At 40.8% G+C, this 17,648-nt stretch overlaps 1 protein-coding gene across 1 annotated transcript in view; it reads right to left on the bottom strand.

Annotated features, from left to right (window-relative positions):
* Positions 1-17,648, bottom strand: part of ARMC2 (armadillo repeat containing 2) — a 132,968-nt gene that overhangs the window by 79,692 nt on the left and 35,628 nt on the right. Inside the window, exons 7-8 of the mRNA XM_075063878.1 lie at positions 14,603-14,679; positions 1,111-1,203 (exon numbers count right to left, since the gene is read on the bottom strand). Of these exons, the coding sequence (XP_074919979.1) occupies positions 1,111-1,203; positions 14,603-14,679 (170 nt within the window). The remainder of the gene's footprint in view (positions 1-1,110; positions 1,204-14,602; positions 14,680-17,648) is intronic.

The following is a 17,648-nucleotide window of genomic DNA, read 5'->3' as shown; positions in this document are numbered from 1 at the left end:
CAGGCAGAGTGTATCCTTTACTCCTAAATCAGAGGTTCTCAAACTGTGGTCTGAGGATAGTTCCCTGTAAGGTATGTACCAGGGCTGCCACACATGAGAGAATGAAGGGCCACCCATCTAATTAGTGGAGGCACAGCCATGGCTCCACTAATTAGGTGCCTGGATCCTGAAGAAGATGCACATGTAAGGTGAGGTGGTGGCCTTGTGTGGAATACGGGGTAGGTGGGGTAAGAAGAGGGGTTAGGGGGAATTTGGGACATGCAGGGCTGCGGCAGCCAGAGAAAGAGGCAGGGGTAAGAAACCAGTACCAGCCTTTACGCAGCAGATGTTAAAGCTGTGTGGGGACAGACCCCCTCCCTCCCAGCCCTAGTTCGGGGACTGCTGCAGTGCGGGAGAGAGGGAGAGATCCCCGCTCCTTCCCAGACCCAGTTCATGGGCTGCTGCGGCAGGGGAGAGAGGGTACATCCATCGCATTAGAAAGGTAAGACTACTGATATTAAAATATGAGTTGTGCACTTTTATTTGAAGAACAAAAAAATGTTAATTATTACCTAGATTTTTTTTTATATAGTGCTTTTATCCAAAGCACTTTACAATAGTTAGCTAATGATATAAACAGCATTTGGAAAGATCATTAAGTGGTCCGCCGTGACCCTCAGCAATTTTCAAGTGGTCTGCAGAAAAAATAATCTGAGAACCACTGTCCTAAATGATTAAGCATTTTGAGCCATTTTCTCCATTGCCTTTCTTATTTACACGTGTGCAAAGTTTGTGTAAAACAATATTCTGATTTTACAGTATTTTACACACAAGGTTGCCCAAGTGTAAATGCAGCACAAAATAAGGCATTTTAACGTCATACACACGTCTAACCTGCCTGTGAAAGATAACAAGGGTGTCTTCATATACTCCGACTGAGATAATGGAATTTTAAAATTCCATTAAGGAAAGAAATTAACAACAATTTTGTATAAAAGCAACTTTAAGTGGGTTGACTTGCATGTGAGTCATGAGTGAGGAAATTTAAAATTAAGCCTTCTTCGCCATACTCAATTTGCTCTGTAAAATGTGTATTCACTATTACTGAAATATCCAAGAAATATTACCTACCATTCTCTAATTCATATACAATTGGTACAATCTTTACATTCCAGTAGTTTTCTTCCTCTTCTGTTTCATTTACTCTTGAGTCAATCTCTGAGCCTTCAAAGTACATTTAAAACATAATCATATATTAGGTGGAGGTTTTAACTGCAACACAAATAAACGTTTACAAATATTTTATGCACCAGGTTAACTGAAAACGTTGTAATTTGCTAACTTCTGATTTGTCCCCCAATCCCAATTTTTTAAATTTAAACTTTCTCAAAAATAAACCCTTCAAACAGAAATCAGATTGGATGCCCTTCTAAAAGGTATGCTCTTGTTCAATCAGAAACCGAGGATGAAGATCAAGCCTTGATAAAGCAGCACTGGTGAAATTCTATGGCCTGTGTTATACAAGTCAAACAGTATTATCATAATGGTTCCTCTGGCCTTAAGATCTATGAATCTATTGACTAAATTTGCAAAATTGTGGCAAATAACTTATTATAGCATTATTATAATAGTGGCCAGATGTCTTCTTTGATTACAGGGATATAAGGTTGAAGTACGAATGAAGGACGGACCATTTTTCTCAACTCAGATATCCCACTCTTTACACCCTCCATCCAAAATCTAGCAGAATAACCTGGACTAGGAATAATATGCCTTCACATGATCTGTGCAGTGTTAATTATAGCCAGCTGATCAGAACGCTCAAGAGAGAGAGTTTGGTAAGTGTTATCACTTTCGGCTCAAGCAGTTAGCAAATATTGTCTATGTCACAGGTTGTTAGAAAAACTTTATGAGAATAATGTATATTCTTTGAGGCAATCATTATTTACAAATGTTAGCCAATACATATATGTTAGGCATTTATAAATGTATACTCTATTAATACCATGCAATTAATACCTGTTAAAGTGGTGTATACAATGCCTAACATATATGTATTGGCTAACATTTGTAAATAATGATTGCCTCAAAGAATATACATTATTCTCATAAAGTTTTTCTAACAACCTGTGACATAGCAAATATTGTCTAACTATATATATATTTATAAGTGGTGGGAAGTTATGTTAACTGAATGTATTATGCTCTCCCAACAATTCTGTTCACCCATGTCAACAAGCTGAAGTCAGCTTTGGACTTGGAAAATAACAAACTTGTCAAAGGCAAAATACATTAATGTTTTGCCCTAGTACAAACTGGGGAGGTACCTTCACAGACTAATATGCAGACTACTAGTATCCAAAAGAAAGATAAGGAAGGTAGAGAATAACTGTGACAAACTAGTGGGTTGGATTTCAGTGATGTGTAGAGAGTTCTGTAACTTGTAAAATTGTAAAAAACTGGTTAACAGGGCAACAAAATGGCAGGAAAAATTCAATTTTGATAAGTGCAAACTAATGCACATTAGAAAACAAAATCCCAACCGTGCATTCAAAATGATGGGATCTAAATTAACTGTTCAAGATGTTTCTTGAGTTGTGAGTCATCATAGCTAGTTCTCTGAAAATATCTGCTCAACATGCAGCAGCAGTCAAAAAACTAACAGAATGTTAGTCAGTTAGGCTAGATCAGATAAGAAACATTCACATAAAAAAGAATCTGACACATCAGAAAAGGGCAGACAAATAAACAGTGACAAGTTTTTAAAGTGCTTGTACACAAATGCTAGAAGTCTAATAAGATGGGTGAACTAGAGTGCCTCGTGCTAAACGAGGATATTGATATAATAGGCATCACAGAAACATGGTGGAGTAGGGATAATCAATGGGACACAATCATTCCGGGGTACAAAAATATATCAAAATGACAGAACAGGTTGTGTGGGGGGCAGAGGGGAACGTGTGGTAACACTATATGTGAAAGAAAATGTAGAATCAAATGAACTAGAAATCTTAAATGAATCCACATGTTTCATAGAATCTCTATGGGTAGTAATTAAATGCTCTAATAAGAATATAACAGTAGGGGTCTATTATCCATCACCTGACCAGGACAGTGATAGTGACGATGAAATACTAAGGAAGATTAGAGAGGCTATTAAAATAAAGAACTCAATAATAGTGGGGGATTTCAATTATCCCCATATTGACTGGGAAGATCTCACCTCAGGATGAAATGCAGAGACAAAATTTCTTGATACTTTAAATGACTGCTCCTTGGAGCAGCTGGTACAGGAACTCACAAAGGGAGAGGCAATTCTCGATATAGTCCTGAGTGGAGCGCAGGATCTGGTCCAAGAGGCAACTATAACAGGACTACTTGGAAATAGTGACCATAATATCATAACATTTAACATTCCTGTGATGGCAAGAACACCTCAATAACCCAACACTGTGGTATTTAATTTCAGAAAGGAGAACTATGCAAAAATGAGGTTAGTTAAATAGAAATTAGAACGTACAGTGACTAGAGCAAAATCCCTGCAAGCTGCATGCACACTTTTCAAAGACACTATAATAGAGGCCTGTAGTGAGGCGGTCTGGCCCGAACCGCCCTAGAGGAGGAAGAGCCCAGCCAGAGGCTGGACTAGGCGGAGCTAATGAGCTCTGAGCCCGCCCCGCAAAGAGTCAGGCGCCGACCCGGAACTATAAAGGCAGGCCCTCAGGGCTCAGTCAGAGGCCAGCAGCCAGAGCGAGCAGACGTCCCCCAGGGAGCTTGGGACTGGGACACTCCCGCGGCCCAGGGTAGCCACCCAGAGTGGCCCAAGCTGCCCCGTGCCCGCTACCCGGAGGGGCCGCCGGAGTTCCCCGCGCCTTCTACCCGGAAGAGCCGCTGGAGCTTCCCCGCGCCTTCTACCTGGAGGAGCCGCCGGAGCTACCCTGGGCCGACTTCCTGGAGGAGTTGCCGGACCTACCACCCAGCCCTGGCCGTGACGAACCCATGACCTGGACCCTGCAGAGGAAGACCCCAGGATCCAGGTAGGCCCCGAGGGGGAGTCTGGAAATAGCCTGGAGGCAGCCGACCCTAGTCTGGCTGCAGCACACCCAGAGCCAATGTCAGTATGTTGCGGCCAGGATCCCCACTGACACAGCAGCAGCTTGCCTGCCGCTGTTAGGGCCCCGGGCTGGGACGCAGAGGAGTGGGCAGGCCTGTGTTCCCCCTACCACCCCACTTACGGGTGGCAGTCTCCCCCTCGCCCCAATGCTCAGGCCTAGGGCCTGGGCTTATATACTGAACTGCTTGCTCAGCCCCTGCCTGAGGGTCTGAGCCCTGACTTGCTGTTTGCTGCCCCGCCCTGACCTAGGGCCTGGGCCTACTATACTGAACTGTTGGCTCAGCCCCTGCCCAAGGGTCTGAGCCCCTGAACTGTTGTTGGTTGCCCGCCCTGACCTAGGGCCTCGGCTTACTAAACCGAACTGCTGGCTTAGCCCTGCCTGAGGGTCTGAGCCCCTGACCTGTCGTTTGTTGCCCCAGGTAGTGGGGCGGCCTGGCTCCCAGCCGCCCCAGAGAGGGACGAACCCCAACAGCGCAAACTTACATGGCCCAACTTGAATATATAACCCAAATTAAAAAACACAGTAAAAGAACGAAAGAAGAGCCCCCGTGGCTTAACAACCATATAAAAGAAGCAGTGAGAGACAAAAAGGCATCTTTCAAAAAGTAGAAGTCAAATCCTAGTGAGGTAAATAGAAAGGAGCATAAACACTGCCAAATTAAGTGTAAAAATGTAATAAGAAAAGCCAAAAAAGGAGTTTGAAGAACAGCTAGCCAAAAACTCAAAAAGTAATAAAATTGTTTTTTGAGTACATCAGAAGCAGGAAGCTAAACAATCAGTGGGATCCCTAGATAATCGAGATACAAAAGGAGCACTTAAAGATGATGAAGTCATTCCAGAGAGACTAAATGAATTCTTTGCTTCAGTCTTCACGGCTGAGGATGTTAGGGAGACTCCCAAACCTGAGCCATCCTTTGTAGGTGACAAATCAGAGGAATTGTCACAGATTGAAGTATCACTAGAGGTAGTTTTGGAATTAATTGATAAACAGTAACAAGTCACCAGGACCAGATGGCATTCACCCAAGAGTTCTAAAAGAACTCAAATGTGAAAATGCAGAACTGTTAACTATGGTTTGTAACCTGTCCTTTAAATCAGCTTCTGTACCCAATGACTGGAAGATAGCTAATGTAACGCCAATATTTAAAAAGGGCTCTAGAGGTGATCCTGGCAATTACAGACCAGTAAGTCTAATGTCGCTACCGGGCAAATTAGCTGAAACAATAGTAAAGAATAAAATGGTCAGACTCATAGAAGAACATAAATTGTTGGGCAAAAGTCAACATGGTTTCTGTAAAGGGAAATCATGTTTTACTAATCTATTAGAGTTCTTTGAAGGGGTCAACAAACATAAGACAAGGGGGATGCAGTGGACATAGTATACTTAGATTTCCAGAAAGCCTGTGACAAGGTCCCTCACCAAGGCTCTTACGTAAATTAAATTGTCATGGATTAAGACTGTTAAAAGACCAGGGGAACAAAGGGTAAGAATAAATGGTAATTTTCAGAATGGAGAGGGGTAACTAGCGGTGTTCCCCAAAGGTCAGTCCTTAGGACCAATCCTATCAACTTATTCATAAATGATCTGGAGAAAGGGGTAAACGGTGAGGTGGCAAAATTTGCAGATGATACTAACTGCTCAAGTTAGTTTAGACCAAAGCAGACTGTGAAGGACTCAAAAAGATCTCACAAAACTAAGTGATTGGGCAACAAAAGGCCAAACGAAAATTAACGTGATAAATGTAAAGTAATGCACATTAGAAAACTATACATACAATATGATGGGGTCTATATTAATACAACTAATCAGAAAGAGATCTTGGAGTCACCGTGGATAGTTCTCAGAAGACCTCCATGCGTGTGCAGCGGCAGTCAAAATAGCAAACAGGATGTTACATCATTCAAAAAGGGATAGAAGAATAGAGAGAGAATATCTTATTGCCCTTAATATAAATTGATGTACGCCACATCTTGATACTGTGTACAATGTGGTCTCCTGACCTCAAAAAAGAATACCTGGAATTAGAAAAGGTTCAGAGAAGGGCAACTAAAATGATTAGGGGTTTGCAACAGGTCCCATATGAGGAGAAATTAAAGAGGCTAGGACCTTTCAGCTTGGAAAAGAGGAGACTAAGGGCGGATATGATAGAGGTATGTAAAATCATGAGTGATGTGGAGAAAGTGAATAAGGAAAACTATTTACTTGTTCCCATAACATAAGAACTAGGGGCCACCAAATGAAATTAATGGACAGCAGGTTTAAAACAAATAAAAGGAAGTTCTTCTTCACACAGTGCCCAGACAATCTGTGGAATTCCTTGCCTGAGGTGGTTGTGAAGGCTAGGACTATAACAGGGTTTAAAAGAGAACTAGATAAATTCATGGAAGTTAAGTTCATGAATGGCTATTAGCCAGGATGGGTAAGGAATGGTGTCCCTAGCCTCTGTTTGTCAGAGGGTGGAGATGGATGGCGGGAGAGATATCACTTGATCGTTACCTGTTAGGTTTATTCCCTCTGGGACACCTGGCATTGGCCACCGTTGGCAGACAGGATACTGGGCTGGACAGACCTTTGGTCTGACCCAGTATGGTCATTTTTATGTTGTTAATGTTAGGAACGGGGTAAATAATAGGACATATAATACCACTACATAAATCCATGGTACACTCACACCTTGAATACCATGTGGAGTTCTGGTCACCCTCTCTGAAAGAGAGAGACGTTAGAATTGGAAAAGGTACAGAGAAAGGTAACAAAAATAATTAGGATATGAACAGCTTCCATAGAAAGATGGATGAAAAAGACTGAGACTCTTCAACTTGGAGAAGAGACAACTGAGGTAGGGGATATGATTCAGATCTATAAAATCATGAATAGTGTGGAAAAAGTGAATAGGTGAGTGTTATTTACTCCTTCACATAACACAAGACCCTAGGATCACCCCATGAAATTAATAGGCAGCAGATTTAAAACAAACACAAGGAAGTACTGCTTCACACAGCACACAACCTGTGGAACTTACTGCGAGGGAATATTGTGAAGGCCAGAAATATAACTAGGTTAAAAAAAGAATTTGATACATTCATGGATGATAGTGGCCACTGATGGATCTATGGTCAGTGATGCAATCCCATAGTCAGAGGTTTTGGGACATCCAGAGTGACAGAAACTGGGACTGGACAATGGGGGATGGCTCACCTGATAATTGCCTTGTTCTATTCATTCCCTTTCAATCATCTGGCACTGGCCACTGATGGAAGACATCCCTGCCACCCTACAGCTCTGTTTCTAACTGGCCTGGCAATGAGGCCTGCATTTTGGGTGCTGGCTCCTGTCATTTTACTATTTTACTCCAAAAATGAACGCAACTGCTTCTTATGTTTATCCTGAATGAAAGGCAGCTGTAATGCCCACTGGCTTCATTGAGGTTTCATACAACTTCCATTATAACAGTATATATCCAAAAAACAGGTGAGACACACAAATGTTAGGTTTTTGATATCAAGATATATCTTCACATTACAACACACAATATAAATGTTTCTTTCCCTGAGACTTAAGCTAAGTGGAGTGTGTCTTTGGCGGTGGCGGCGGCATAGTTGCTTTCTGGAGTACTTCAAAACTAAAGTGGATATTTTCAAAAGTACCTCAGGGATTTAGAAACACAAGTCTCACTGATTTTTAATGGGATTTGTGCTCCTAAATCCTTTAGGCACTTTTGAAAATCTTATTACTAGCTCCAATGGCAACATCTTGAAGGCAGCAGTTGGCTTATTCTACAGGAAACAGGAAAAGGTTCAGAAAGGATGGCTGCTAAAGGAGAGAAGAGGATTCTGTGAGGATTAAAAAAAAAAAAAATCATGTTGCTAAGGCTCCTGAAAATTTTCTTGTACCTTTTTATTGGCTAGTTTCAAGGTGAACAATCTGTAGTATATTATTCTAGCTAATGGTGAACCTCAAATATCTGAGAATTTTCAAACATAATATTTTGTCTCCTTTTCTTCATTAATATAAAATATCCTTAAAATACTATCCACAGCCCAGAGGAGTGCTATCAAACAAGTAGAAACTGAATTTTGAATTAAGTTTTTTCACTTCCCAAATTGACAGGAATTATGAGCAGTGTGAAGGTAGGGCACTTGGTTCCTAGGGGAATTTTGGGAAAAAATAACTCTAAATTGGTTTACAGAAGCGTCAATTGACCAGAGGCATAAGTCACTGAGTTCCAATCCACTTGGCCAGAGAAAAACACTGAGAAGGTAGCGGGGACCATACTTAAACAAAGAGTAGACTGTACATAATTACAACCAAAACCTAAACTTGATCTCCATGAAGGTGCAGTGAGTTCTACCAAATTCTCTGCAGACGTGAAGCCTGCAGTCTAGACTCCATCAGATTGTCTCACATCTTCTGGCCATTATGAAAAAGGGCCGGACTGGTCAGATCCCATGAGCTAAGAACACCCCCGCATGGGGAAGTCCTTAGCTCATACAGTGACTGTTCCAAAGCCTGCTGACTTCATGGGAGCCTTTCTATTGACTTCACTGGGCTTTGGATCATGTCCATAGAGAGAGTTCCTCCCTTATCACCCTTGCACAGAGAATGAGACGGGGTGGAGAGGAACACCAATAAGTGCTCTAGTTTTTCTCTCCTGGTGGACAGCCTCTTAGGGATAGTGTAGAGCAGTCTCCCTGCACTCTGCAAAGCAGAGACTAGATGTAACAGGAAATGTGGGCCACTATATTTAGTAAATCATGTGGCATGTTCCTCTTATTCCAAGATTATTCAAACACTGTTGTAAATCAGTCTTTTTATCTCAATGTTTTAATCACAGAATCCAAGGAAACAGTAGTTTCAATAAATTTCTAGTTCAAGATTACTTGCAGGGTTTACTTTTAAAAAAAAATAGCTGGAAGACAAAGTTCAGAATTACTTTGTTGAATAAAGTGAACCAATCTGTGAATACCAGAGTATTAGACAGACAAGGTGGGTGAGGTAATATATTTTATTGGTCCAACTTCTGTTGGTGAACGAGACAAGCTTTCAAGCTATACAGAGTTCTTTTTCAGGTCTGGCAAAGGTACTCAGGGTATGTCTACACTATGGAATTATTCCAATTTTACAGAAACCAGTTTTTGAAAACAGATTGCATAAAGTCAAGTGCACGCGGCCACACTAAGCACATTAATTCAGCAGTGTGCATCCATGTACCGAGGCTAGCGTCGATTTCTGGAGCATTGCACTGTGGGTAACTATCCCATAGTTCCCAGTTTCCCCCGCCCATTGGAATTCTGGGTTGCGATCTCAATGCCTGATGGGGCAAAAACAGTGTCGCGGGTGATTCTGGGTAAATGTCATCACTTAATCCTCCCTCCATGAAAGCAATGGCAGACAATCATTTTGCGCCCTTTTCCCTGGATTGCCCGGACAGATGCCATAGCATGGCAACCATGGAGCCCGTTCAGCCTTTTTTCACTGTCACTGTATGTCTATTGGATGCTGCTGAGAGACACGGTACTGCAGCGCTACACAGCAGCATCCCCCTGGCCTTTGCAAGTTAGCAAAGAGTTACCAGCTCTCCTGTACCGTCTGCTGCTTTGCAAGTTGACAATGATAGTTACCAGTCCTTTTGTAGCGTCTGCTGCTGTCATGGGTGCTCCTGGCTGGCCTCAGTGAGGTTGGCCGGGGGCGCCCAGACAAAAATGGGAATGACTCCCCAGGTCATTCCCTTCTTTTAGTTTTGTCTAATGGAGAGTCAGTCCTGCCTAGAATATCACCAGTCATTCTCTTCTTTAAAATTTTGTCTAAAGGGAGAGTCAGTCCTGCCTAGAATATCAGGCACGCCTACTACAGAACCAGAGAGGCAATGGCTGCTCTGGGTCAACGCCCAGACACCCTGCAGAAATGATAAGCTGCATGCCATTCTAGGGGTGCCCCTGCAACAACCCCACCCGTTGCTTCCCTCCTCCCCCACCCCTCCTGGGCTCCATGGCAGTTATCCTCCCATTTTGGAATGAAGTAATAAAGATGCATGATTTGAAACAACACTGACTTTTATTGCCTCTGCAAGCAGAGATCAAAGGGGGAGGGGAGGCAGCCCAGCTCCAGCTGCTATGATATTCCAGGCAGGACTGCAATTTCCATTAGACAAAGCTTAAAGAGGAATGACCAGGAACAATCCTTTACCGAGGCCAGCCAGGAGCACTCATGGGACGCAATGACATATCAGTCATACTGTACCGTCTGCCATCCGCAAAGGAGGAGGGGATGGCTTGGTGTTCAGCACCACAGCAACCCGTCTGCCAGCACCATCCAAAGACATATGGTGACATGGAAAAAAGGCGAGAGAGGATATTTTTCCCTTTGCTTCGGGTGGCGGGGGGGGCAGGAGCGACGAATATCCCCTGAACCACCTATGACAATGTTTTGACCCTCAGGCTTTGGGAACTCAGCCAAGAATTCAAATGGTTTTCAGAGAGTGCAGGAACTGTGGGATAGCTACAGTCGTCAGTCGCCCCTCCCTCCATGAGTGTCCATTTCATTCTTTGGCTTTCTGGTACACTTGTCTCAGCTCCTTAAGTTTCACACAGCACTATGTTGAGTCCCTGTTGTGGCTTCCGTCCATCATAGCCTTCGAGATTTTTTTCAAGTGTTTTGGCATTTCATCTATCGGAACAGAGTTCTGATAGAACAGATTCGTCTCCCCATACATGGATCAGATTCAGTGTCTCCCGTACGGTCCATGCTGGAGCTCTTTTTTGATTCTTGGATTGCATGGTCACCTGTGCTGATCAGCGCTCCACATTGGGCAAACAGGAAATAAAATTCAAAAGTTCGCAGGGCTTTTCCAGTCTCCCTGGCCAGTGCATCTGAGTTCAGATTGCTGTCCAGAGCAGTCACAATGGTGCACTGTGGTATAGCTCCCGGAGGCCAATACTATCAAATTGCAGCCATACTAACCCTAATTCAAAATGTCAATACCAATTTCAGAGCTACTCCCCTCGTCGGGGAGGAGTACAGATATCGATATTAAGAGCCCTTTATATTGAAATAAAAGGCTTCATTGTGTGGACAGGTGCAGCATTAATTCAGTTTAACGCTGCTAAATTCAAAATAAACTCGTAGTGTAGACCAGGCCTTAGTGTCATAGCTAAATACAAGGTGAAACAGACTCTTTAACATAAGTAGTTAACACATATTCTAAGGGACCATTCAAAGCAATTTATCCCATTAATACCCCTGAAGTCATAGGATAAAAAAGGGGACAACAATCTGTAAACCATAATTCCAGTGTCTTTATAAAGACACTGATTTTTAGTGTCTAGCAGTTAGGAATTTAAGCTTCCAGGCTTACCTTTTGACAGCATTGTGCAGGTTTCCTTTGAGGATGAGGACTGAGAGGTCAGATATGGAGTGATCATTTTGTGAAAAGCATTCACCCATGGGTGATAAAAATACCCTATCTTTTATCACTTTTCTGTGAGAGTTCATTTGAGAGCATAGTGAATGTCTGGTTTCACCCACAAAGCTCTTATTGAGGCATTCAGCACACTGAATGAAGTATACCATGCCTTGTGATAGGCATGTGCAACACCCATGGATCTTGAAAAGTGTGTTGTGGGGGAGAGGTACTGATTATTGTAGCAGTGGAGACAGGGCTGCCCGAGGGGAAGGGGGACAATTTGCCCCAGGCCTCAGGCGACCCCACAAGAATATAGTATTCTATAGTGTTGCAATATTTTTTTTTAAATGGAAGAGGCCCCTGAAATTGCTTTGCCCCAGGCCCCCTGAATCCTCTGCGTGGCCCTGAGTGGAAATATAACTGTGGGTATTACATGTGTTATGGCAGGGTCAGAAGAGGGGGTGCAGGAAAGATTCCTTTCAGGATGTGGCCACCCTAAAGTGTGGGTTGTAATTGCTTAATAATACCCCATATGTGTTCCAGTGCGGGGTAGTGGGTGACAAATATGGGTATGGAGTCAAAGAGGTTTTTTCCCCCTGTATTGAAGTACACTCTCTCAAGGTATCTGGATGGCCAGTTCCATGATGCAATCTACTCCTCTGGTGGAGTGGCCTTGTTTGAAGGCGGTTTTAAGTGTGTATCACAGACTTTCTTCTCAGAGCATATTCTGTGTTATGTACAGCCAGGCCTTCAGATAACAGATTTTTTGTGTTTGGGGTGGTTTCTGGATCTGTAAATATGTGTTAACTACTTATGCTAAACAATCTGTTCCAACATGTATTTAGCTGTGACATTCTAAGTATCCTTCCCAGACCTGAAGAAGAGCTCTTCTCTTAGCTTGAAAACTTGACTCTTTCACCAACAGAAGCTGGTACAATAAAAAATATTACCTCACTTTTCTTTGTCTCTCTAATATTCTAGGACCAACGTGGCTATGGTGACATTGTAAACACCAGAGCATGTATAATTTTATTTGACAGACTCCTTACCTGATCAGAAACTGTGTTTCCTGACAGCATGTGCAAACTAATGTATAAATCTTAGTGTAGTAATTATTTTACAAGAACAGAATATACAATATAATGATAATGTATGAGTTAAGAGGCTTTCTTCCTGGGATCAGTGTCTCAAGTCTTAAATCTGGGCATCTGTGAGAGCATTTGGTTGGGTGAAACAAGGAGGATTAAGATTCATAACTGACCATTTTAAATGGCTTCACTTTTAAAAATCCAAGTTCTGTAGCTTAATTTTGACTATTCAATGGACCCATTGTAAAATTTATTTATAATATCTATTTCTAGGGCTTATGTAAAATGGCTGCTGTTTCATGTGACATATACTGGACAGATAGGATTTTTTTAAACATTTCTTTTGCAGACTCTTTTCATTTCCAAATGAAATGAGCTGATAGTATTGTTTGGGTTCCAAATGACAAGTAGCTCAATTAATAAAACACTGCACAGAATTTGCCATGAAGAGAGGCTCTGCTCTGAACAATGTAAGAGAACAGAGATGAAATATGAGTATTAGAAAAGCTCACAGTGCTGCTTCCTGCCACAGTAATGCAGATGAATTACTTCCCCCTCCTTATGATTCCTACACCCCAGTCCTGAATTCATGTAAAAACCTCGATCTTGCAAGAATACATGTAGCAACTTTATACACTTGATTAATCTCAATGAATAAGATTATTTATGTGCATGTTTGCAGTGTGAGGGTAAAAGTTCACACTAAAAACTAAAATATACTGTAAACCTAAAATGCTATTCAGAGCACAAAAAGTAGTCTCTTAAATCTCTCTCTGACCAAAAAAAAAATACGGAATCCAAAAACCAAAAGTCATATCATTACAACCAGGTATTTTCATACTATATGTTTCCACAATACCTCTTGAACCCTCCTGAAAAAAAATCAGAAGTAGCCTTTAACATGCAATATTAATTCAAACAACATAAATTAGAAGCACAAAATGTTGTGATTATTAAAAAAGGCAACAACAAACAATAAGACTTTGTATTTCTCAGTCTTGGAAGATTCTTTTTAAAAAGTGTTGGTGAAAATTAAGAGTTTCAGTTGCAGTACTTTAGTGATGGTCCTTAAACGTCTAACTCTGTAAATTATGATTCAACAGGATACCAATACTCAAGCAAAAAAGTTCAGCAAAAAAGTTGACTGTCTCAGTGGCTTATAGGTCGCAACCACAGCTTTGCATTCTGGTCACAAAAAAAAAAAAAAAAAGACATTAATCATCTACATTTATTGGTTGCTGTTTTTAGCAGGTAAATACAAGAGCCTTAGCAACACTGAGCTTTAGAAAGCTACACAGTACCTGATTAATGTTTTTAGCCTCTTTACAGAATACCCTCTGTCAAGCACACTAAACTTAAAATATACTATTTCCTCTCTAAAATGTTAGAGTTAAAAGTGTATCGCTGAAGTCATATTTGAAAATATCTACATTTCAGTAAGAGATTTTTGTTTTACATTTCCCTCCTGATGTGTACATCTGAATAGCTTTAAAAACAGCAAAACAGCTGCTGTAGGTTTACCAAGTATTTGTGACTGTGCACTTTTAGCTTACATGTTAAAATTATAAGATAAATGTTATTTACTGAATATCTGATAAACTACAATACAATTCACATGCAAAGAAAAAAAGCTGAGGTCCATAACCACAGCTGGTGTAAATTGGTATAGCCTCTTTCTGCCTTAGGTATTCATATCCTTTACAAATTCCTGGTCCAAATTCTCAAGGCAAAATATAAGAAAATTAGTACTTCTAAGTAAGGAAACATTGGGAAATCATGTTTAATGGCTCTAAAAGTCCATCTGTTAAATCTCAAATATTCTTCTAGATCTACAAAAAAAATTAACATTTTTTAAAAAGCACTGTCCAGTGATGCATAAAGAAATAAAAAAAGGGAAACAGAAATTGGATGATTTCTGCTTGTGTGAACTTCACATCTGCAAATGCAAGTAAGTGTTGTAAGCAAAGAAAAAACAAGAACAGAAAAATGAATTGAGATGAAAATTAAAAATATTGTACCTGCTTTGCTTCCTGATGTATTCCAGCTAGTGCTGCTTAGATTTGATGAAGCCCTGTCACCGTTTTTAATTTGGTCACTAAAAAAAAAAAAATAGGCACACACAAAAAAAAGTCTACTGAAGGACAATAACCAAAATATTTCCTTCTCCAAATGCAATACATAAAAGAACACTGTACACTATAATTAATGAGTTTACAGTTTCCAGTTAAATTATTATTTTGCCCATTTATACAACCCAAATCTGTTTAAATATAAAACTTTCCATGACATTTAAAAAGGAAAACTACAAAAAACAATGACACATTTACACCACAAGATGTCACTATTATGGAATTCAAAAACTGATGTGTTTCTATTTGCAGACATAAAAATGAAAGCCAAAGAAACAGACACTTCATAGATCTACTTTTTATTGTTATCAAACTAAATTTGGACTCTAATTTTAAACTTGCAAATTCAGCATTTTACAGATCCTTAATACAGTGAATGAAAAATTATTTTGATAAACAAAAATCCCTATGTGCTCAAAAATTTTATTGAATATAATAGCATTCTTCAAAGACAAGGAGGAACGACTTAGTTGATCAACATTCCTCAGTGGAAAAGTTCTAATTTCCAAGTCTCCTGGAGAGCTATTGCTCATTGCATATAATGACTGTTCTTTGTTGTTCATATACCACTGTAACTGCACCACCTAGACCTTGGTTTGTAAAGCAAATTTTGAACGTAACAGTTATCCTGGGTCAGACCAATGGTCTATCTAGCCCGGCATCCTGTCTTCCAACAGTGGCCAATGCCAAGTGCTTCAAAGGGAATAAACAGAACATGCATAGAGTGATCCATCCCGTCCTCTACTCCCAGCTTCTGGCAGTTAGAGGCTAGGGACACCAAGAGCATATGGTTGCATCCCTGACCATCTTGGCTAATAGTCATTGATAAATTCATGGAAGATAGACCTACCTAATTCTTTTTTCAACCGTTATCGTTTTTTGGCTTTCACAACATCCCTTGACAATGAGTTCCACATGTTCACTGTGAGTTGTCTGAAGTAGTACTTCCTTTTATAGAGTCATAGATTTATAGACTCTAGGACTGGAAGGGACCTCGAGAGGTCATCGAGTCCAGTCTCCTGCCCTCGTGGCAGGACCAAATACTGTCTAGACCATCCCTGATAGACATTTATCTAACCTACTCTTAAATATCTCCAGAGGTGGAGATTCCACAACCTCCCTAGGCAATTTATTCCAGTGTTTAACTACCCTGACAGTTAGGAACTTTTCCCTAACGTCCAACCTAAATCTCCCTTGCTGCAGTTTAAGCCCATTGCTTCTTGTTCTATCATTAGAGGCTAAGGTGAACAAGTTTTCTCCCTCCTCCTGATGACACCCTTTTAGATACCTGAAAACTGCTATCATGTCCCCTCTCAGTCTTCTCTTTTCCAAACTAAATAAACCCAATTCTTTCAGCCTTCCTTCATAGGTCATGTTCAAGAGCTTTAATCATTCTCGTTGCTCTTCTCCGGACCCTCTCCAATTTCTCCACATCTTTCTTGAAATGCGGTGCCCAGAACTGGACACAATACTCCAGTTGAGGCCTAACCAGCGCAGAGTAGAGCGGAAGAATGACTTCTCGTGTCTTGTTTACAACACACCTGTTAATGCATCCCAGAATCACGTTTGCTTTTTTTGCAACAGTATCACACTGTTGACTCATATTTAGCTTGTGGTCCACTATGACCCCTAGATCTCTTTCTGCCATACTCCTTCCTAGACAGTCTCTTCCCATTCTGTATGTGTGAAACTGATTGTTCCTTCCTAAGTGGAGCACTTTGCATTTGTCTTTATTGAACTTCATCCGGTTTACCTCAGACCATTTCTCCAATTTGTCCAGATCATTTTGAATTTTGACCCTGTCCTCCAAAGCAGTTGCAATCCCTCCCAGTTTGGTATCGTCCGCAAACTTAATAAGCGTACTTTCTATGCCAACATCTAAGTCGTTGATGAAGATATTGAACAGAGCCAGTCCCAAAACAGACCCCTGCGGAACCCCACTTGTTATACCTTTCCAGCAGGATTGGGAGCCATTAATAACTACTCTCTGAGTACGGTTATCCAGCCAGTTATGCACCCACCTTATAGTAGCCCCATCTAAATTGTATTTGCCTAGTTTATCGATAAGAATATCATGCAAGACCGTATCAAATGCCTTACTAAAGTCTAGGTATACCACATCCACCGCTTCTCCCTTATCCACAAGGCTCGTTAACCTATCAAAGAAAGCTATCAGATGGATTTGTAAAGAACACATCGTGTCAAACCAATGCTGGCTATTCCCTATCACCTTACCACCTTCCAAGTGTTTGCAGATGATTTAAAGTAGAAGATGGTGCTCAGGGGTTAAAATGCTCATGGCCTGGGGTTGCAAGGGAAGAAACGTAACAAGTAAGCATTAACTTTTTTTTCCCAAAGCTATAGCAAAGAGGGTTAAGAACAAAATATAAATTACTGTGGGAAAGGCAGTATAGAAGAAGGACACATTGCATCAGCAATGGCAATAGAAAACTATTGTTTGAGAAAGAGAGAAAGATTAAATAAATGTGTGTAGATATAGTGTATCCCTCTGGTTAGCAAAAAGGAGCACCAAATTTAGCATAAAAGCTATTTTTATTTTCAAAGCAATGTTTGAATGGTTACCAACAAATGAGACTCAATCTTTCCTTAGGAAAAATCTAAAAAATAGAAATACAAAACAAAGGGAAAAAGACATTCTCTCCTTTTATACAGAACATCTACCTCTATCTAGACACCCATAATAACTACTGAACATTGTTTCTAGGATAGCTGACACGATGGAAAACAAAGTGAGATGCAAACACACTGGGTACATCTACACTGCACAAAAAAAAAAAAAAAAAAAAATCCCCAAGGCAGCAAGTCTCAGAGCCAAGTCAACTCACTCAGGATCATGAGTAGGGCCCTACCAAATTCACAGCCATGAAAAAACAAACACATCACGGACCATGAAATCTGTTTTTTTGTGTGTTTA

This window comes from Chelonoidis abingdonii, chromosome 3, assembly GCF_003597395.2.
Source record: "Chelonoidis abingdonii isolate Lonesome George chromosome 3, CheloAbing_2.0, whole genome shotgun sequence".
NCBI classification, from domain to species: Eukaryota; Metazoa; Chordata; order Testudines; family Testudinidae; genus Chelonoidis; species Chelonoidis abingdonii.
Note: the sequence above shows the minus strand (reverse complement) of the source record. Positions and strands in the feature narration are given on the sequence as shown.